This window comes from Erythrolamprus reginae, chromosome 1, assembly GCF_031021105.1.
Source record: "Erythrolamprus reginae isolate rEryReg1 chromosome 1, rEryReg1.hap1, whole genome shotgun sequence".
Classification (NCBI taxonomy): Eukaryota; Metazoa; Chordata; class Lepidosauria; order Squamata; family Dipsadidae; genus Erythrolamprus; species Erythrolamprus reginae.
The window spans coordinates 382,530,219-382,554,034 of record NC_091950.1 but is presented as its reverse complement, the minus strand read 5'-3'; the positions used below and the strand labels follow the sequence as shown (position 1 = coordinate 382,554,034).

At 41.0% G+C, this 23,816-nt stretch overlaps 1 protein-coding gene across 1 annotated transcript in view; it reads right to left on the bottom strand.

Annotated features, from left to right (window-relative positions):
* Window positions 1-1,397: 1,397 nt before the first annotated feature.
* The window catches only part of CCDC85A (coiled-coil domain containing 85A), a 181,336-nt gene continuing 158,917 nt past the window's right edge, over window positions 1,398-23,816 (bottom strand). Inside the window, exon 4 of the mRNA XM_070734779.1 lies at window positions 1,398-1,790. Coding sequence (XP_070590880.1) covers window positions 1,701-1,790 — 90 coding nt within the window. The 3' untranslated portion in view covers window positions 1,398-1,700. The remainder of the gene's footprint in view (window positions 1,791-23,816) is intronic.

Below are 23,816 nucleotides of genomic sequence, written 5' to 3'. Positions count from 1 at the left end.
AGCTGAAGCCTGATTCTAAGATACTCAATTTCAACCTAATTTTGAATTTATAACTGAGAGATGAGAAGCCTATATCCATAACATTTTTCCAATTATTTGTGACTTCGCTGGAAATGAGTGTCCTTCATTCTGGTGCTAGTGTCTATATTTTCTCCTTTACCTCTCAATCTATAATTGTCACCCCACAGCTACTCCTATCATTAGCATTCAAGCTTTCTTGGTAAATTGCTTCTTAGTCTTGTTTGCCACTTTCACAGCACATCCATCCATTCTTGTCTGCCAATCATGAATATCCCATTTCCATCAGTCTCTAATTCAAATTGATTTGAAACAGCATGCGGCTTCATGTTCCAAGAGCACAACTTTCCCCTTTTCAAGTTTTTTTGTGTGGGTTTTTGTGTGGGTGTTAAAAATAAAAGCCCATTAGTTTGATATATGAGCTTCCCCCCCTCTTTATATATGAGCATTCTCCTATCTATTAAAAAAGAATAAAAATAGATGCAGTGTTCACTCCACAGCTCTCCTCCTTTTCGGCATTTTCCTTGATGTATATGTGTGGATCTCCGATCAAGATTTAGCTATGGATACAATTGCAGCTACCATTACTACAGAGCATTACTACAGGTACCCTGTCTTCAGTCTGGTTCAAGGATCTATTTCAACCCTGAAAGAGCAGCACAGGCTTTAGATGCCCGGTTACTAAGAATGCCTTAGGACTTGGTTGCACTTTGTTAAAGAAGGGATATTTATTTAAATAAGAGAAAGACCCCCTGAGATTAGAACTGCCCCCACCCTCCCTGCCTTTCGTAAACTCCTTAAGACCCACCTCTGCCGTCAGGCATGGGGGAACTAAAGCATTTCCCCCTTGCCCATGTTGTTTTGCCATTTGATTGATTGACTGTGTGCCTGCTTTTATATATTTTGGGACTGTTTTATAAATTTATTAATTTTAAATTGTAATTAGATTGGTGGGTATTGGATTTGTTATTATGTACTGGGGTTTTTTTAAAAATTATTGTTGTGAGCCGCCCCGAGTTTGCGGAGAGGGGCGGCATATAAATCCAATAAATCTAATCTAATCTAATCTAATCTATTTAGAATGCAATCACCAAAGAGGATAAGACTAAAGTGATTTTTGGTCTATGTTTTCAGAGCAATGAGGCATCACAATTTTAGTGCTTATATATGTAGTTTTTCTTTTGCTACAATATTGGCTACACTATCGAAGGTTTGGGGGAATTTAGCAATAATCCTAACATTTGGAAAGAAAATGGTTTCGGCCACAGTTTGGCTATTCACCATTAGTCAATATTTAATACAATTAAATATAAAACTACTTTTTCTTCCAACTGCAAAGACCAAGAGCACAGTTCATTGGAATCTCTTAATTTCTTTCCTTTCTTTTCTTTTCATTTTTTCTACAAAAACACTTTCTCTGACAGTTTTCCATCTGAATTAACAACTTTGATTATTGTTAGCTATATCCGTGTCTGTGTGTATGTGTGTGAAATGCTTGTGGCAAAAGCAGAATTGAGTATATTAGTTGCAGATATATATACATCACACAAAGGTCTATGAAGAAAAGACTGTTCTATTTTCCAGTGGTGGCCTAGAAATGTTTTGGCATTGTCTCATTACTACTGAAAAGGTTGCTGTGACGTCCACTGATACTTGGAATCCTTCATTGTTTTGACAGCCATTCACATTGGCCCTTTGTACTGGCTTCCAGACAAGTGCTGTCTAATTCCAGGACACGAGCCTGCAGCATCTCCAAGTTTCCTCCACACAACCTGAAAAAGGAAATGGGAAAAGTATGTTAAGTTTTATTTATTTATTTATTTTTATTTATTTATTTTGTCCAATACACAATGAGGGTTTTAGTGGGTATATATCTATCTATATATCTAAGTGTTGGTTATGACCTATAAAGCCCTTCATGGCATCGGACCAGAATATCTCCGAGACCGCCTTCTGCTGCACGAATCCCAGCGACCGATTAGGTCCCACAGAGTTGGCCTTCTCCGGGTCCCGTCAACTAAACAATGTTGGTTGGCGGGCCCCAGGGGAAGAGCCTTCTCTGTGGCGGCCCCGACTCTCTGGAACCAGCTCCCCCCAGAGATTAGAACTGCCCCTACCCTCCTTGCCTTTCGTAAACTCCTCAAAACCCACCTTTGTCATCAGGCATGGGGAATTGAGATATCTCCCCCGGGCCTATATAATTTATGTATGGTATGTTTGTAGGTATGTCTGCTTAAAAATGGGGTTTTCTTAACTACTTTAAATTTTTAAATTGTAAATTATTAGATTTGTTATGATTTGTTTTATTATGTTGTGAGCCACCCCAAGTCTACGGAAAGGGGCGGCATACAAATCTAATAAATAAATAAATAAATACACATAGTAAAATACATGAAGGTTATAGAGGAGATAGTCATAGTAAAATATATCTAAGAAATAATAGAAAAGAAGATATAGTAATAGAACATATCAATGAAAGAATAGAAGAAGATATACAGGAATAGAAGTAAGGTATAGGAGATATAGGAGAGCAATAGGACAGGGGACGGAAGGCACTCTAGTGCACTTGCACTCGCCCCTTTAGAAAACAGACATTAGGTACAGAAAGGTTAATTAAGCATACAGTATTATTTAGTGTCATTAAAAAAACACAAGAACTAATGGCTAGCTTCTACTACAGGGGTGTCAAACTCACGTCATCATGGCAGTATCTTCCCTTTTGCTAAACTGGGTATGAGCATGGCCAGCATGCGATGTATCTGGCCCGCAGGCTGGGGCAGCTCTGTTCTACTGTATGCTTTAGCTGGGATATTACATATCCTTAGAAACGTGTTCTGTTCTGTTCTAATTTCTATTCCTATTCCTATTAGTTATAATTTATGCAGATTGCTACCATGTGACATGCCTTTTCTAGCCTGCTGCACTTTAAATACATGGGCTTGTAACTTCACAATTGAAAGTCTTCCTAAGTCGCTTGTAAGAGATAATATCTTGGTAATCACTCTCAGTCTACAAGCGAGATTGTGACCCCGCTAGTGAGACCACATTTGGAATATTGTGTTCAGTTCTGGAGACCTCACCTACAAAAAGATATTGATAAAATTGAACAGGTCCAAAGATGGGCTACAAAAATGGTGGAAGGTCTTAAGCATAAAACTTATCAGGAAAGACTTAATGAACTCAATCTGTATAGTCTAGAGGACAGAAGGAAAAGGGGGGACATGATCGAAACATTTAAATATGTTAAAGGGTTAAATAAGGTTCAGGAGGGAAGTGTTTTTAATAGGAAAATGAATACAAGAACAAGGGGGCACAATCCGAGGTTAGTTGGGGGAAAGATCAGAAACAATGTGAAAAAATATTATTTTACTGAAAGAGTAGTAGATGCTTGGAACAAACTTCCAGCAGACGTCGTTGGTAAATCCAAAGTAACATGCCTGGGATAAACATATATCCATCCTAAGATAAAATACAGGAAATAGTATAAGGGCAGACTAGATGGACCATGAGGTCTTTTTCTGCTGTAAATTTTCTATGTTTCTAAGATAACTCCTCTTTGGAAATGTATCCCCAGAGATTAGAACTGCTCCCACCCTCCTTGTCTTTTGTAAACTACTATACCGCCAGGCATGGGGGATTTGAGACATCTTTCCCCCGGGCTCCTTATAATTTATGTTTGGTATGTATGTGTTGTCTGGTTTTAATATGATAGGGTTTTAGTTATTTCTTTTAATATTAGATTTGTGCCACTATAATATTGTTTTCATCATTGTTGTGAGCCGCCCAGAGTCTTCGGAGGGGAGCGGCATACAAATCTAATAAATTATTATTATTATTATTATTATTATTATTATTATTATTATTATTATTGTTATTATTATCCTTTAAATAATGAAATAAGAAGTTGCTTTTTAAATAATAATGGACCATGGTATTTGTTTGTCTGGGGCTCTACTGCAAGAGGAAAGGTCTTTCTTGGAACTTTATATACTGACTGGTATATTGATAGTTGTTGCAATTTCTTGCTTATTTAGAGTTAATTATCTATTTTCTGGTTTAATTTGTTGTCAGACACCCAAAGTGGAAACAGTAATATGGACATCCACATAAATTGTTGAAATAAGTAAAATTAAATTAATAAATTACACATCCAGCGGTATTTGAGCCGGGGTGGTGGGGTGAGCTGGGGTGGCGCAGCAGGTAAAGTGCTATACTGCAGGCCACTGAAGCTGACTGTAGATCTATAGGTCAGCAGTTCAAATCTCACCACTGGCTCAAGGTTGATTCAGCCTTCCATCCTTCTGAAGTGGGTAAAATGAGGACCTGGATTGTGGGGGCAATATGCTGACTCTGTTAAAAAGTGGTATTGCTAACATGTTGTAAGCCGCCCTGAGTCTAAGGAGAAGGGCGGCATCAAAATTGAATGAATGAATGAATGAATGAATGAATGAATGAATGAATGAATGAATGAATGAATAAATAAATAAATAAATAAATATTTTAATGTAGATTTTAACCTCTAAACGTGATAAACAATGCAAATGATTCAAGAGGATTCTCATATGATCTGTAAAACAGAATTATGAAGTCTGCTTTTCTTAAAAATTGATTGGAAGATACATAATTATTCAAACTAGAAGATGTTTGATTGTTCTTCCTTTTCTATGAATAAAAAAAATTGCCAAGGCAAACAAAAAAAGTATTATTATTTTTCTATCAGAAAAAATGTTTTATTCATACCAACTTTTCACTTGAAATAAACATTAACCACTAATATGTCTGTTTTACCAGTTTTAAAAATAATTCTTTTCATGTTTTTGTATTTATAATACAAAATTATAATAACCTTATAATAACCTTAAAGAAAGAGCCAAGATGGTGCAGTGGTTAGAGCGCAATACGGCAGGCTACTTTTGCTGCCTGTTGGCTGCCTGCAATTTGGCAGTTCAAGTCTCACTGGTTCAAGATTCACTCAGCCTTTCATCCTTCCGAGGTTGGAAAAATGAGGAGCCAGATTGTTCGGCGCAATATGCTGACTCTGTAAACAGCAAAGCACCGTGAAACGGTATATAGGTAAGCGCTATTGCTATTATAATTTCATTATTGCTAACCATCTTGGCCATCATTTTGTAGCAGAAAAGCAAATATAAATGTATTAAATTATAAATATATATTTTCTATTGGTTTTAATTGCTTTTACTCTAATTATTTAAGAATTACATCAATAAGCTTTATTCTGTTTTGTACATACCAATACTTGAGAGGCTTACGAATATTACCATTTTGTACCATCCATGATGCATTTCATAACAAATTGTCTTCAGCTTAATTAGGAACAGAAAATGTTTTCCCAAAAGACAATGTGGGAAGATAATGCTAATATAGCAAGAAAGTGACCTCCAGCTGATGAGAAAAGACAGACTACCCAACTGAATATGCAGATTAAAGGGCAGCCAGTTGTCTTGTGAACTTTACACTATCTATGTGAAGAGCAATGACTATATTAAATCGTAAGCCCTTTTCAGTGCTCTGAAAATGATATTGTTATTTTAAGATGAATGCTACGCAGTACATAATTACTATATAAATACAATTTACATATAAAAGGTTGATTCCAAACCAGTGACCTTGTTTTTATGTGCCATTAAATTCAGCATGAGTTAATTCACATTATTAACTTGACCTGCAGATTTTCATATAAAGTAACTGCAACCATAGTTCCCTCTAAGCTGAGCAGTGAGCAATCGCTCACTTAAAAATCATCATCAACTCAGAGTTTTCCAAACCTGCCCAGAAGCCGAGAGGGAAAGAGTGAGAGGGAAGGAGAGAGAGAGGAAGAGAGGAAGAGAGAGAAACAGATAGAAAAAAGAGAGGAAGGAAAAGAGAAAGAAAAAGAATGGGAGTAAGGAAGAGAGAAAGAAAATCAAAATCTAGTTTGAAAGTAGCTCAACTATTGAAGTGGCATTTTGATATTGATAGAGTTGCCCTATTATGAGCTCACTGTTATAGACACACAGTACAGTATTTTATTTTGAAATTCTCTGAGGCAAAACAGGGTGGTTTTTTTTGTTTAGTTTATTTATTTATTTAATATTTCTGTGCCGCCCAGTCCCAAAGGGACTGCCGCTCAGACACTATACTTTTCTGCCCACCCCCCCAAAAAATTAGAGGGAACGCTGACTGCAACTACTTATCTCTGGAACCACCCCAGAGATGTTATCAAGGCAAAGAAATTCATTAGCCTATGATCACATTCATAGAATATAACCAACATACAACTTTATGTGCGTATAGAAATACATTGCACAGATCTTCTGGCTGGTGGGATCAGTGACAAATGAATGTTGTTTCGCAACCTAATTTCTAGAGACTCTGGGGTATTTATGGCATAAAAGTGGGCAATGAATTTTGTTCTTGATTGCATCATTAAAACATAGCCAAAATGACCAATGCTGTCCTTATAATTAGCAGGGAATGATGCACATGATTTGATACATAAACACTATGTGAAGGTCATACCTCAGGGGTTCCCAAACGTGGCAATTTTAAGACTTGTGGACTTTAGCTCCCAGAATTCTCCAGCCAGCTTAAAGTTGCCCAAGTTTGAAGACCACTGTCATAAATCATCAAAGCCATGATGGAAGGTTAAGGTCAGGATCTAAACTAGATTGCCCTTTCCTTTTCCTTATTTCATGCCTTAACTTCTTCAGCTTTACAAAAAGAAAAAAAAATTCAGAAAATAAAATATTTTACTGATGCATATTGTGCTGACGGGGCCAGTTTGGTATAGTGGTTAAGACACCAGGCTAGAAACTGGGAGACCATGAGTTCTTTGGCACAAAACCAACTGGCCAGCTTTGGGTCAGTCACTTTCTGTCAGCTTTAGAAAGAACGAGGGAACAAGGGAAGGGCAAACTACTTCCACTATTCCTTGCCAAGAAAATTATAGGGACCTATCCAGGCAGCTACCAGGAGTCCACTTTGACTCAAAGGAACTCATACAGACACTCCCAAAATATTGTGTAGAATTTTTTCTTCTTTGTACCTGTCTCTTGGCTTAACAGATAAATAAATGGCCCAAGTTAGCATCAACATTATTAATAAGTAATTTATCCCTTTCCTAAGTCAAAAGCCTGCCAATTCAGTGGCCGGGGAATATGTTGAATTTCACCTAATTCAAACTACTACTGTAGGTTTCTTCAGACTGGATTGCCTCTATAACTGTCTGGTTTGGTGCTGCAACCCAACAGGACTGATACAGACTTCAGAGGATAATCAGAACTGCAGAAAAAACAATTGCTGCCAACCTGCCTTCCATTGAGGACCTGTATACTGCACAAGTCAAAAAGAGGGCGGGGAAAATATTTACTGACCCCTCACATCCTGGACACAAATTGTTTCAACTCCTACCCTCAAAACGTCGCTACAGAGCACTACACACCAAGACAACTAGATACAAGAACAGGGTTTTTTTTCTGAATGCCATCACTCTACTAAACAAATAATTCCCTCAACACCGTCGGACTTTCTACTAAATCTGCACTTCTATTCTACTAGTTTTTCTTATCATTCCTATCACCCATTTCCTCCCATGTTGACTGTATGACTGTAACTTGTTGCTTATATCCTAAGATTTTTATTAATGCTTCTTCATTGCTTATTTGACCCCTATGACAATCATTAAGTGTTGTACCACATGATTCTTGACAAATGTATCTTTTTCTTTTATGTACGCTGAGAGCATATGCACCAAGACAAATTCCTTGTGTGTCCAATCACACTTGGCCAATAAAATTCTATTCTATTCTTCCCGTATGATGGAAAATAAGAAATTTAGCAAGTGATCCAAAGGGGTGTTCCCAGGGTACAGTAAAAATAACCAAGATCATGCCCATGATGGTGGAATTGAAACTCTGCCTATTTTTATATGTATTGCTCATACATTAAAAAACAAACAAACCATATGTATAAAAAACATGCAAAGCATTCGTTGCATCATCATGGCTACCATCTTAAGTTTTTTTTAAACCGCATTCTGAGGGATAGCCCTCCCTAAATCATATTATTGTGTTTTCATGGGTGTTTTGACATTCTGGAAAATCAGAAATCAAATCTGCAACTTCAGTTTTGTTTCCATTTCTTTATGTAATGGAAAAGAAAGGGGCAAGGAAGTGGTATCAAATGATTGGCAACTCTATCTTCTCATTCAGTCTTTTTAATCATTATACTTTGAATATGCCTATTCTAAATAAGAATGTTTTAAAACAAATATATCACCATATATTGATATATTATGACTAGCCACTGAAAATCTCTAAAAGAATGAAGGACTTCATCTTCAAATCAAAGTGCTAGTTATAAATACACATTAGATATATTGTTTTAGGAATTATATCTAACTAATGTATCTAAAAGAATAGATGTTTTCGCAATAAATTATACTGAATTCTATCCAAAGAGCAAAAGATTAAAGCTATATCAGAATTTAAAATCTCCTGGGATAAGAATACTAAAAATTTAAACATACCATTTTCATTTAATACTGATTTCTTAGAAACATGAGCTTTTCCTTATAATGAGGAAAACATGTTAGGAAAAGATACTGGAATTAAATCCAAGAGATGGAGCATCAGTCTTACTGCCAGAGAAAATAAATAGTTGCAAAAAGGCTTCAGTTCTGATGTTATAAGAAAAGTTCAGTTCACTCTGTGGTCTGTGACATACTGGGAAGCTTCAGACAAGTTCCTACTATCTAGCGAGCTACTATGTGTGTATATATATGCACACACATACACATACACATACACATACACACACACACACACACACACACATATATATATATACATATACATACATACATACATACATACATACATACATACATACATACATATTTAAAAGAATACATATTTCTTTAGGTTTCACTGAGATAGTACAATTAAATACCCTGTTTTCCCCAAAATAAGACATCCCCTAATAATAAAGACAATCGGGCTTTTGAGTACATGGCAGTAAAGCCAAGTGCTTATTTCAGGATTCAAAAAAATGTAAGACAGGGTCTTATTTTTGGGGAAACATGGTAATTATAAATCTTAATTTGATTTATATACCCCAAACATTTTTACACAGTAATTTTGCATTTGGAACCCTTTATTGACATATAAGGAGGACTTCTTCCAGATCTGTAATTATTCTTCCCCAAACCAACCAAGTTAATCTTTCTAAATCAAGCAAACAAAAAATAATTTAAAAGGGGAGCATTCCAAAATTGTGGAGAATGGGTAAAATGCCAGACAACTGTAGGGCAGCAAATCATGGAATTGAATCACAGTTAGAAAAAGTGGCTTAGGCTGAGTGCAGTGCAAAAAAATCTAAAACATCCCAGGCAAAAATGGCTATCTAACTTCTACTTGAACATTCACAATAAAGAGCTACATCTACATGGGGGAAAGCATGCTTGAACCAGGGCTCTTCAACATCTTCTTAAATGGTGTAGATGAGGGGGTAGAAGGGGAACTCATCAAATTTGCAGGTGACCCCAACCTTTCTAATGCTATGACCACTTAATACAGTTCTTCATGTTGTGCTGACCCCCTATCACAGGGAAGAGGGTGTTGAGTTACTCTCCATAGCACCTGAAGACAGGACAAAGAGCAATGAGTAGAAGCTTGTCAGCGGGAGATTCAACCTGGAGATAAGGAGGAATTCCCTGATAGTGAGAACAATCAATCAGTGGAATAGTTTGGCTCTCAAGAGTTGTGCATGTTCCATTGCTACAGATTTTCAGGAAAAGATTAGACAAACATTTAACCAGGATGGTATAAGTCCATGGGCCAGGAATTGGACTAGAAAACTTCCAAAGACCTTCCAGCCCTATGATTTTATAATCTCTGTGGACTAAGAGTTTATTCATAAATCTGTATGATACCTAACTTATGAGAAAGATCTTTTGATGTGGATGGACAAAGACAAAGGCAACTTTAGGCTGCATCAACATAATTACTGCATTCAATTGGGCCTATTTTAAGGGGGATCCAGAGAAACAGGTTCAGAAAAATGTAACAGGACTGATTATAGGACTAATGCTAAATGCCACAGATTCTTGTGGAAGGAATTTGGCTTGTTTATATTTCTTGTTAACTCTCAGAGGATTAATAAACAGAATAAGTATCGAACTCTGAAAAGATGTCACACTATAACCTATTCTCGGTGGTTCCAGAGTGCAAGACAGAGAATAATGCTCTTAAAATGAAGAAAAGCACACTCTACTAAATGTTAGGTGGAAAAACCTTCCTAATAATAAAAGCAGTGGATATTGGAACCTATAGCCATAGGGCTCCCTTCACTTGAAGTGATCAAGGTAGAGGCTAGACAACCCTCTGTCAAGGAAATTTATATTCTTGTCCAAGAGGTTGAAGTCAGTAATTTACATGCCTTTCAACTCTATGAGACAATGATTTGGAATTTGTCCTTTTTTAACAGCAGCTGCACATTGGGTGGACCTTTCCATTGAACATAACTCAATATTCCTTTCCTGTTTGATTAGTATGGGAGTTGTTTAGAATCAAAGCTTCTAAGGATAGAAAATAGAATTAACAATAGTCCTTCACTTCAAAGAGGTAAAGGGGAAAATGTCATTTAAACCACAGGTCACTAACCTGTGGTCTGTGGACTACTGGTTGTCCACGAAAATTTTTTGATGAGAAATCTTGGCCCCTGGACCAGATATGGCTGAGAACAATTAGTCCAGTCCAGTCCAGGGAGAGGTGAAGAGAGGAGGGGAGGGGAGGAGAGGAGAGGTGAAGAGAGGAGGGGAGGGGAGGAGGGGAGGGGAGGAGAGGGGAGGAGAGGAGAGGAAAGGAAAGGAAAGAAAAGGAAAGGAAAGGAAAGGAGAGGGGAGGGACTCTGGAATATGGGATTGACTTTCCAAATAACATCCTCAACAAGCCACTGTCAAATAAACTTCAATTATTTTGTAATAATTACACTACCTTTAATAATTTTGTTACAATTAAACAATCTTTAAAGATTTTGTTATGATTAAATAAGCATTTATGATTTTGTTTTAATTAAGCATTTACAATTTTGTTATGTTAAATAATTGCATTTTATATTTATAAAATTGAAGTTTTTTTATCATTATTTTACAAATGTATTTATCTTTTAGAAAATTGTATTAGTGGTCTGCTATTATTATGAATTTGGAGGTCCACGAGATTTAAAAGTATGACCTTGGTAGTCCCTGAGGTCCAAAGATTTGGGGATTACTGAATTAAACTATGTAAAGAGTGAGGTAAAGAAACATCAAAATAAAATTACAATGGATGTTTAAAAAGTATTTTAAGTTGACAGTGGCCAACCTGAATAGCCTGTTCCCAGTTCACAGCAAAGATTCTTATCTAACCGTGCTGCATTTTCTATCAGAGAGCTTTAAGTGTCAGAGAACCTGTGATGTAGACCACATCAGAAAAGAAAACTAGAACAATACTTCATTGAAGTACTTCACTGAAATAGTCTATAGTGACACTAACTTATAATCCTGCATTTTTCTCCCCCTCTATCTTATACAGTACTCCAGGGACTACGAGTCTTTTAAAAATATATTTTCTTACCTCCATGGATTTTATGCATCCTTCTGTACCTGCTGTGACTTCTCCAAGGTCATCTGTATGCTCTCTACATTAAGCCGTGCATAAATTTAGAGTCTAACCACATCAAGCCACAGTAGATTTTATGTCCAGGAAATTCCTTGAACTATTTTAGTGAGCCTGACAGTCATTGATAATTCATACCCCATTAATGTAAGTTTAGATTTCTGCCAACATGCATCCTTTTATAGTAGTTTATACTTTACCGAATTTGCCATTTTGAAGCTCTAACCTTTTAGAGAGAGTTTTTTGGTGCTATTTACAATACCTTCTTGAGGTTACCACTCTCAATAGTTTAGTATCATCAGCAGATATGGTCACAACACTGTTCAGCCATAATTTTAAACCACATGTATGGTATGTATAAAATTTTTAAAGTATTAGAACCAATTCTATGAGACCACATCACATTTCGCCAATGTGATAATTTCCCATTGTTCACCAGCTGCCAGTTTTTAAAAGCACTTGTACCCTCATCCCATGCCAACCGAATATAGTGCAGGATTATATCAAGGCTTTGGTTCTAGCAAATGAGATTATTCTCCTTTTGAAATTAGAAGGAAGCAGCATAGAAACTGCACACCTGTAGCCTCTAAAGCTCTACATGGCATTGGACCAGATTACCTTCTGCTGCATGAATCCCAGGGTCCAGTTAGGTCCCACAGAGTTGGCCTTCTCCAGGTCATGTTAACTAGACGATGTCACTGTGGTGGGACATAGGGAAAGAGCCTTCTCTGTGGGGGCCCTTGCCTTCTGGAATCAGCTCCCCCCAGAGATTCGTACTGCCGCAACCCTCCTTGCCTTTCGTAAGAACTTGAAAACTTATTTATGCCACCAGGCTTGGAGTCATTAGATCCCGCTGCGAGTCTTCGGAGAGGGGCAGGATACAAATCAAATCAAATCAAATAAATCAAATAAATCAAATCAAATCAAATCATAAAAACAAACAAACAAACAAACAAACAAACAAACAAATAAATAAATAAATATCCCAGCTTCTGGCCACTGAATGCTTAGTATGCTTGGTTTGTATTTGAGTGAATGATTTTTGAAATCTAACTTTTATAATGTTTTGGACTAACTATTTATATTAATTGGATCCAAGTATATTTTGTACACTGTTTTATTGTAGACATGTTATGAGCCGCCCGAAATCCACGGAGACGAGTAGCATACAAATCCAATTAATAAATAATAAATAAATAAATAATCCAGTTCTTATTGTCTGATTCCACACCATACACTAAATCCTATGTTTTGAATAACAAAACATAAATGCTCTGTCAAGCTTTCTCACGGATGGACTCTCTACAATCTAGAACAGAGGTGTCAAACTGGTAACCTATGGGATGGATGCATCACATACAGGCCACACCTATCCAGCTCAGCGAAGGGAGAAAACATTGTGAAACGTCACATGAAGCAATGTGATGCTGTGAGTTTGACACCTGTGATCTAGAACAACTTACTCCAAATAGCCAGAATATTGTCATTATATTTTTGAAGAGCCATAAATCATAGGCTCTTCAAGATTTTGTTTCTCATGAACAGTAATACATAAGAACTATTGTTGTTACGTATGCTATTAGTTTGCTATTATTTTAGACATTTTGTGTTGTTAATTGTAAGCTATTTAGAGCAGTCTCTAAGAGAAACAAATAAACAAAAAGAAATAAAAAGAATGTGCTATGCCAAAACAAATATGAACAAATAAATCAATCTGTCCAGTGTCACTGATAGAGACCTTGCATAATATCTTATCACAATTCACTGTCCTGATTCCATTTTAATCTTGTCAAACATGTTATGATTGTTGCAATGAGAGAAGGTGGCAGGATTATCCTACCATTCCAAAGAGTACAGGTAGTCCTCAATTTACAACAGTTCATTTAGTGACCATTCAAACTTTTAACTGCAGTGGGAAAAGTGATTTGTGACCATTTTTCACACCTTTGCAGCATCCTGATGGTCATGTGATTTACACTTGGATGCTTGATGACTGATTCATATTCATGATGGTTGCAGTGTCCTGGCGTTATGTGATCTTCTGACAAGCAAAGTTAATGGAAAATGCAGATTCACTTAACAACCTTGTTACTAATTTAACAACTGTAGTGATTTGCTTAACAAATGTGGCAAGAAAAGTCATAAACTGGGGCAAAACTCACTTAACAAATTTCTCACTTAGCAACATAAAATTCTGGACTAAATTGTGATCGTATGTCAAGAATTACCTTTATACATAATATATCTTTAGACTCTTGAACATTATGTGAACAAACTTATTTTTATTTATTTATTTACTTACTTATTTATGTACTTGGCTTTCTAGGCCGCTCTTCTCCAAGGGACTCAGGGCAGCTTACATAGTAAAATCAATACAAAGTTTAAAAAACCCAAGTATAATCCAAGACTAAAACTCAAACAACTAAAAAAAACTATTCAACCTGATTCATTCCAAACACAATCATAGCATCAGCCAGAGCAGAGTATCAATGCTCAATAGCCCCAGGCCTGCTGGCAAAGGTGTGTTTTTAAAACCTTTCAAAAAAACAGGCGAGTGAGGGTGGTGAGAATCTCTGGGGGGAATTGGTTCTAAAGGATCACAGCCACCACAGAGAAGGCCCTGGGCTGATGGGACCTGGGGAAAGCTGAGTCTGTGGGATTTGACTGGCTGCTGGAGACAGTCCCATAAGTAATCTGGTCTTAAGTCACGTAGGGCTTTATAGGTAATAAGCAACACTTTAAATTGCATCCAGAGATCAATCGGTAGCCAATGCAGCATTCAGAGTGATGGGTGATACATGGGTATAACTCGGTTAACCCATGACGGCTTGTGTGGCTGTGTTTTGGACCAGCTGCAGTCTCTGAGCATTCTTTGAAGGTAGCCCCATGTAGAGTGTATTGCAGTAGTCGAGCCTATAGGTGATGATGGCATGAGTGACTGTGAGAAGAGACTGCCTGTCCAAATAAGGCTGCAACTAGTGCATCAGGTGGATCTGTGCAAATGTCGACCTCGCCACAGCTGAGAGATGATTTTCTAAGGTCAGCTGGGGATCGAGGAGGGCACCTAAGTTGTGGGCCCTCTCTGAGAGGGACAAAAGTCCCCCTCCCAGTTGATGGAAGGACAGATGGTATTGTCCTTAGCAGGCAAAACCCACAGCCACTCTGTCTTATTGGGATTGAGTTTAAGTCTGTTGACACCCATCCAGACCCTCAGAGCCTCCAGGCACTGGTACATCAACTCCACTGCTTCACTAAACTGATACTGATTTTGACTTATTCTAAATGACTCAATAACATCTCTGTTGTCAAGTGTTGATTCTATATTCTTTACTCAAAAGGATATACAGTATTAGCATTTTTCATTGCAAATAAAAAGTATTTCATTAAGGGTGACATTTGCATTTTTTTTCTTTTTCTTTTAATTTAATCTAGTTTTGAAAGAACAGGAAAATGTACTGACCTCAGTTTTAAAAAAAAGAGCAGGAATGGGATGTGGAGTTATAAGAGAAATGTGTTTCAGTGTACTTAGTGTTGTCTTCTGTTTTTGAAGCTCAAAACTGTATTCTGAGAAACCTTATGAATTTTTTAAAATGCTGACAATATACTTTGAAAGTATTTCAGTATGAAAATGCAACCAATTACTTTTTAATATTGTTTTATACATTTACTGGCTTTACAGAAATGTGGATATTGCAATGCATAGGTCAGCATTATATACTGTATATTTTTGTTCCTTATAGAAGGTTGTCCAGAATCTAAGCAATCTACTCTATCGTTCCATTTAAATGTTTATGAAGGACAATACGGCGAGACCTTTTTTTCTTCAGTAAATGTGGGTATCTACCCAGTCTCATTCTCACCAGTAGAAGACAATATCATGACTTTAAAATATATTTTTGTAAAAAAAATAATAATTATAAATACAGATTATATGGGGAACAATACAAATGAATCTTTTGATATTTTATTTCTCTGTCAGGCAAGAGAATACATGTTTCTGGAGGATTACCTCCATCTGTTGAAAGACAAGGAGTGGGTTCCTCCCGGTTCGGTCCAGTTTGCCCAAACTGGTAGCGACCTGCTGGTGATGTCATGATGATATCACTGAACCAGATTGGTTGGTGTCTGTTCATGGGCATCGCCATCTATTATCATTATTATTGTTGTTGTTGTTGTTGTATTTATTTACTTACTTACTTACTTACTTACTTACTTACTTACTTACTTACTTACTTACTTACTTACTTACTTACTTACTTACTTATTGGATTTGTATGCCGCCCCTCTCCGTAGACTCGGGGCAGCCAACAACCGTAATAAAAACAGCATGTAAATTCAATACTAAAACAACTAAAAAACCCTTATTGTAAAACCAAACATCCATACAAACAAACATACCATGCATAAATTGTAAAGGCCTAGCGGGAGAGAATATCTCAGTTCCCCCATGCCTGACGGCAGAGGTGGGTTTTAAGAAGCTTACAAAAGGCGAGGAGGGTGGGGGCAATTCTTATTATATTATTGTTATTGTTGTTGTTGTTGTTGTTGTTATTATTATTATTATTATTATTATTATTATTATTATTATTATTTACTTCTGAACATGCACAGATACTAAGTTCCAGCACTGTGCATGCATCTTGTTTTTCAGCTTTGGCTTTTTGCCACATGGTACAGGAGGCAGTGAGACAAGTTAGAATACACCCCTGCTACCAGGGTCCCCAGCAGTCCTTTTGGCTCTCAGGGGAATGTAGGAAGCTTGATAGGCCCAAAATGGGCTGGGGTGCAGTGCCTCCCACACCCATTTTGCCTCCCAGCAGGCTGTAAGGAGGCTTGCCAGGCTCAAAATGTGGTGCAGGCAGCATTCAAGGGGGAAAGAAAAAAAGAAACCCTCATTGTTTGTGGATCCCCACATGCATGGAGTTTGAGTTGAGAGTTTAGTGTAAGATAACCTTCTCAGACTAAGTTAATCAACAGTGGAGCTCTAAAAATGCCAGATGTTCAATGGGTATGTTCTCAGTTTCAAAATGTCTGGGGTTTTTTCCCTGCTACCAAAGACCTTCTGGGGTTCTTCACAGGGAGGGAGGGAGAGGGGAAGGGAGGGAGAAAGGAAAGAGAGCAAGAGAAATAAAAAGAGGAAGGAAGAGACAGAGACAAGAAAGGAAGGGGAGGGAGGGAGGGAGGGAGGGAGGGAGGGAAGGAAGGAAGGAAGGAAGGAAGGAAGGAAGGAAGGAAGGAAGGAAGGAAGGAAGGATCACAAACCCTGCCACTAGACATGGTTTCAGAAGATACTTTGAAACAGCACAGCAATTTAGGGCATGATGATATCTCAGAGGTCATCTAGTCCAAGCCAGTGCTGTAGCAGGAAACATGGATTATTTTGGTGCCTCTAACAGAAAGGAAAATTGTCAGAAAGGAGGAGTTTACTAGGACAAGGCTGCCATGCAGAGGAAGACAGACATAGTCCTTGACCTATGACCAGAATTGAGCCCCAAATTCTGGTTGCTAAGAAAAAGCGTTAAGTGAGTTTTGCCACATTTTACTTGTGTGACAAAAGTGGGCTATGGATGTGTTTTTCCAAATGCAGTAAGTGAGATTGAATGTGTAGTTTTAGGAAAGCTCTCTCTGTCTGTATGTCTGTTTGTATACACATACATTATATATAGTAGATAATCTTTTTGTGTCCCTGAGTGTAATATGTATGTACACATATGGCATATAAACATAGGATTAAATAGTATATGTTGGATGATCAATAGTAGTAAATAGACAGGAAAATTGTATCTTGTTGAGGCCTTTGAGGTGAGGAGAGGCAGATATCCTAACCCTAACCCTTGGTGTGAGCGACATCAAGTTGGCCATGCCCACCCAGTCACATGACCACTAAGTCAGATGACCACACAGCAACCTCCACCCAATTACATGACTGCAAAGCCATTCCTACCCAGTCACATAACTGCCAAAACTCTCCCACCGAGTCACATGACCACAAAGCCATAACCACTATCACATGATCATCAAGCCATGCCCACAAAATAAGCCACACCCACAGAGTGGCATTAAAAATAATTGGAATCCATCCCTGAACCAGGAATATAAATTGAATCCAATATTGAGTTCAAGGGTTCAATATAGTGATTGTTGAAAAATAATCTGATTAGGATTTGATCCTATCAATGGTCTCCCATTTTTGTTTGGAACAAGATTTATGCATTCCTTTCCAGGAAAACCATAAAGGATTTATTGCAAGTTTCCCTATAATCTTTGTTGTACTTTTGGTTCTAAACCTGTTTCCTGAAACAACTGGACACAATACTAGAGGTAGGATATGACCAATGTAGAATAATGAGCAGATATTATTTCCTAACACTGTGAGTTGAATGTAAAAGCCTACCTTCAACTACTATCTCGTCACCTCGAGGTTCAACTACTGCAACACTCTCTACATGGGGCTACCTTTGAAGAGTGTTCAGAAACTTCAGATCGTGCAGAATGCGGCCGCGAGAGCTACTGTTTGTTTGTTTGTTTGTTTATTTAGATTTGTATGCCACCCCTCTCCACAGACTCGGGGCGGCTCACAACAAAGTGAAAAAAACAGTTTACAACAAATCTAAATTTCTACTAAAAACATTTTAAAAAACCCATTTTCTAAACACACATACATACACACATAACATTCATAAATTGTATATGCCCGGGGGAGATGTCTCAGTTCCCCCATGCCTGACGACACAGGTGGGTCTTAAGGAGCTTACGAAAGGCAAGGAGAGTAGGGGCAGTTCTAATCTCTGGGGGGAGTTGGTTCCAGAGGGCCGGGGCCGCCACAGAGAAGGTTCTTCCCCTGGGGCCTGCCAACCGACATTGTTTAGTTGATGGGACCCGGAGAAGGCCCACTCTGTGGGACCTAATCGGTCACTGGGATTCGTGCGGCAGCAGGCGGTCTCGGAGATATTCTGGTCCAGTGCCATGGAGGGCTTTAAAGGTCATAACCAACACTTTGAATTGTGACCGGAAGTTGATCGGCAACCAATGCAGACTGCGGAGTGTTGGTGAAACATGGGCATACCTAGGTAGGCCCATGACTGCTCTCGCAGCTGCATTCTGCACGATCTGAAGTTTCTGAACACTTTTCAAAGGTAGCCCCATGTAGAGAGCATTGCAGTAGTCGAACCTCGAGGTGATGAGGGCATGAGTGACTGTGAGCAGTGAGTCCCGGTCCAGATAGGGCCGCAACTGGTGCACCAGGTGAACCTGGGCAAACGCCCCCCTCGCCACAGCTGAAAGATGGTTCTCTAATGTGAGCTGTGGATTGAGAAGGACGCCCAAGTTGCGGACCCTCTCCGAGGGGGTCAATAGTCCCCCCCCCCAGGGTAATGGAAGGACAGATGGAATTGTCCTTGGGAGGCAAAACCCACAGCCACTCTGTCTTATCCGGGTTGAGTTTGAGTATGTTGACACCCATCCAGACCCCAACAGCCTCCAGACACCGGCACATCACTTCCACTGCTTCATTGACTGGACATGGGGTGGAGATGTAGAGCTGGGTATCATCAGCATATAAAGGGAAGGTTGGAGACTGGCCAGTAGTTATTAAGTACGGCTGGGTCCAGGGAAGGCTTCTTGAGGAGGGGGCGCACGAGCGCCTCTTTATTTTATTTATTTATTTATTATTTGGATTTGTATGCCGCCCCTCTCCGAAAACTCGGGGCGGCTCACAACAAGTGAAAAGACAATCCAATACATAATCCAATTTAATTAAAATATTATAAATTTAAGAAAAACCCCTATACTAACATACACACACACAAGCATACCATATATAAATTCAACGTGCCCAGGGGAAGATGTTTAGTTTCCCCATGCCTGACGGCAAAGGTGGGTTTTGAGGAGTTTACGGAAGGCAGGAAGAGTAGGGGCAGTTCTGATCTCCGGGGGGAGTTGGTTCCAGAGAGTCGGTGCCGCCACAGAGAAGGCTCTCCCCCTGGGGCCCGCCAACCGACATTGTTTAGTTGACGGGACCCGGAGGAGGCCCACTCTGTGGGACCTAATCGGTCGCTGGGATTCGTGCGACAGAAGGCGGTCTCGGAGATATTCTGGTCCAGTGCCATGAAGGGCTTTAAAGGTCATAACCAACACTTTGAATTGTGACCGGAAACTGATCGGCAGCCAATGCAGACTGCGGAGTGATGGTGAAACATGGGCATACCTGGGTAGGCCCATGACTGCTCTCGCAGCTGCATTTATAGGATGATGGGAAGGATCCCGTCCCCAAGGAAGCGTTGATAATCTCCTGGACCCAGCTCCGTGTCACCTCCCTGCTGGCCGAAACCAGCCAGGAGGGACACGGATCCAGTAAAGAATCCAGTATTGTAGGGCTACCTAGATTTGCCCACATCTCTCCAACACTCCACGGCCTGCACTGGCTCCCGATCAGTTTCCGGTCACAATTCAAAGTGTTGGTAATGACATATAAAGCCCTACATGGCATCGGACCAGAATACCTCCGGAACTGTCCTCTGCCGCATGAATCCCAGCGACCAGTTAAGTCCCACACAGTTAGCCTTCTCTTGTCAGTTGGAGGGCCCCGGGGGGAGAGTCTTCTCTGTGGCAGCCCTGGCCATTTGGAATCAACTCCCCCCAGAGATTAGAACCTCCCCCACCCTCCTTGCCTTTCGTAAATTGTTAAAGAGCCACCTATGTCACCAGGCATAGGGGAATTAAGATACCCCCAGGCATATATAGTTTATGCATGGAATGATTGTGTTGCATGGTTTTAATGTTGGGGTTTTAAATGTTTTTTAATATTAGATTTGTTATACTATGTTATTTTGTTGTGAGCCGCTCCAAGTCCACAGAGAGGGGCGGCATACAAATCTAATAAATTAAATTAAATTAATTTAAATTATCTGAAGATGATGCAGAACTATTTTCACCTGGCAGTCAGTTGATTTTTGTAGCCCATTCTTCTACCCCAGTGATGGCTTTGGGCATTTCAGGAGCAAGTGCCCAAAGGTGTGCGCATGCATACCCAAAACCCCAAAATGTAATGTATTCACAGCCTCATGCATGTGCTCCACCTCCACACATGCACACATGAGCCTACCCCATGCATGCACACATACCCTGCGCATGCACACCTGCACCCCCATGCATGCCCCCTGCATGTGCCCATCCCCCACACATGTGGCAGACCTGACAACCAACTGGTAAGTGAGAGGTGCGCATGCATGTGCGGTGGAGCTGAACTAGGGCGACGGCTTGCATGTCCACACAGAGGCACGCCTGCCATAGGTTCGCCATCATGGCTCAACCCTATGAACTTCTTGACTTCCTTTTCTGAATTCTACTATATTAGCTATCTCCAAATTTAACTGAAATTACCTTCACTGCTGCTGCTTATTATTATTATGAGTTATTTAAATTTATTACCTGTCCATTTCCAATGGATTGTTCATTCAAGTCATTAAAAATGTTTAATAGAGGGCCAAACTGTAACTGTGACATACTTCAATCTAGTTTGATGCGGAATGAATTATGAGTAATTGTTAATAATTCAGATCAGCTGAATTGCCATGCCACCTACTCCACACTTAATTAGCTTTTAAATCAGAATATTATGAGATGCTTTGTCAAATACTTTGTTGAAATCATTATATATGACATCTCAACATAAATTCCCAATCAATACATGGAATAAGGTTAGTGTGCAAGTCTGGTTCTTGACAAATCTATGAGGGTTTCTGTTAATAATTATTAGGTCTGTGCAGAGCAATGTAGATTCACTGTGATGAAATGACCCACACAGCATGGAGCTAATGTGAATTCACTTCATTAAAATAAGAAGGTACCTGTTTTACCTAAACAAAGCAAATCATAAACCACTTAGGACCATCACCTCAGGATAAGACTGCTCTCTGCCTTTTCAACCTGTATTCACTGAAGTGCTTCCAAATTTGACAGCTTCAGGATTGCCCACAGCAATTTTGGAACTTCCAAGCTGGTTGTCTTTGAAATAAGTAATCCTGCAGCTTTCACTGAAGCCATTCTGGAAATGTTTCAGCCAATACTCTGGCAGAAGGCTTCTGAAGAAGTCACTTAATCGTCTTCTCCCATGGCTCAAACTCTGAGAGAGAAAGCTAAGAAAATCCTTGAACTGTAGGAAGATGAAGCCTCACAAGCCTTATAAAGTTTTAACATTATTATGTGACTTTTTAGTGATATTTATAAGAGTGAAGTGGAATTGTCTTGGGCCACATAAATATATACTACATATTTTTTTCTTTACACACAGAATGTCTTTATTGCTAGTTTGTTGAACAAATCTAATAACAAACATGTACAGTGATCCCCCGTTTATTGCGTCCCCAACCATTGCGAACAGGGTACTTCGCTATTTTTCAACCCGGAAGTCAAAAATACCATCTACGCATGCGTGCCGGGCACGCATGCGTAGATGGCAGCGGCTTCCCTGGGTCTTCCCCCTCTTGCTGGCGTCAGCGAGGAGTTTCCCCACCGCCCACGCAAACTCCTCGCTGCCGCTCGCCCGCCCTTCGCCTGCCCACGCCGTTCGCTCCCCCCTCTTGCTGTCGGGAGGGCGAGAAGCCCTCCCCAGCACCCGCTCGCCTGCCCTTCGCCCTGGCGGAGAAATTCCAGCCCCCACCTGGTCCCGACCGATCCTCCTCCCTGAGGCAGCTCGCCCTCCCATGGCCGCTTCCTCCACCCTCTATTGCAAGCCCTCGCCACCGCAGCCAACGCGCGCTGCGATCTTCAAGCCCGGCTCCTTTCGGCCCAGCATCCCGGGCCAAGCAGCTGCCTTCCGTGACTGAGCCTGGCTGGCCCGGAAGATCGTAGCGCGCGTTGGCTGCACCGGCGGCGACATTGCTGCTGGCTTGGCTTCGCTCACCGCTGCAGCCAACGCGCGCTACGATCTTCCGGGCCAGCCAGGCTCAGTCACGGAAGGCAGCTGCTTGGCCCGGGATGCTGGGCCGAAAGGAGCCGGGCTTGAAGATCGCAGCGCGCGTTGGCTGCGGTGGCGAGGGCTTGCAATAGAGGGTGGAGGAAGCGGCCATGGGAGGGCGAGCTGCCTCAGGGAGGAGGATTGGGCGGGACCAGGTGGGGGCCAGATCGTAGCGCGCCGGACGGGGGTCTCTCGGGCTGCCCGATGCGACGGCCGCCCAGAGCGCTTGGCCAAGGGGGCTCCGCTCCTTCCTCTGCCAAACAGCTTCCCCCTTTGCATCCCGGGCCAAGCGGGGTCGCCCGGTAGTTTCCGCGCAATTAGCTCCAGCCGATTAGGCTAACGAGGGGGACGCGCACAGACACGCACCGCGCAGGCAGGTAGCGAAGGAAGGAAGCGAGCGAGCCGGGGGCAGCCCAGCCGGAGCTCCACTTCAGGTGCCGGCGGAAAAGCCCGGCAGCCAAGCCGGCGTCTTGCGATCGCCGCCTGACCGCTTCGCCCGGCTCCTGCGGGTCACTTCGGGGGCTCTTCCTCCCTCGGGGCGCAAATAAAAAACCCCCAGCCCTGGAAGTTCGCCGCATCTGTCAACGCTTCTCTTCCCCTTCCAAGCGCCCGATCGCAGCCTGGCAAAGCCGGTGCAGACGGGGATAAAAAACACCCCCCCTAAAAAAGCCCGGGGCGCCACGCGCAACCACCTGCCTGCGTTCGCGGGGGGAAGATCCCCGCTCGCCGCCAAGGATGCCGAGGCCGCCCGGGAGAGGTCAAAGCAAGCCGGGCCCGGCGGGCGCCCTGGAGCCGCCGGCAAACAAAGGAATAAAAAAGGAGGAAGCCGAGCGCGGGGAAGAAGCGAAAGCGCCAATTTGCACAACTCGCAAAAGCGCGTGGAAAGATCACAAACACACACACACAAAAGCCGCGCGGGATCTGCACGCGGGGCTGGGAGGGAAAAAAGCGCCTCTTTGCAAAGCAGCAGCCGCCCGATCCGGGGCACGGGACCCCAGGCTCAGTGACGGAAGGCAGCCGCTTGGGCCGAGAGGAGCCGGCCTTGATCCGCCAACGCGCGCTACGATCTTCCGGGCCAGCCAGGCTCAGCGGATCAAGGCCGGCTCCTCTCGGCCCAAGCGGCTGCCTTGATCCGCTGAGCCTGGCTCGCCCGGAAGATCGTAGCGCGCGTTGGAGACAGGCTT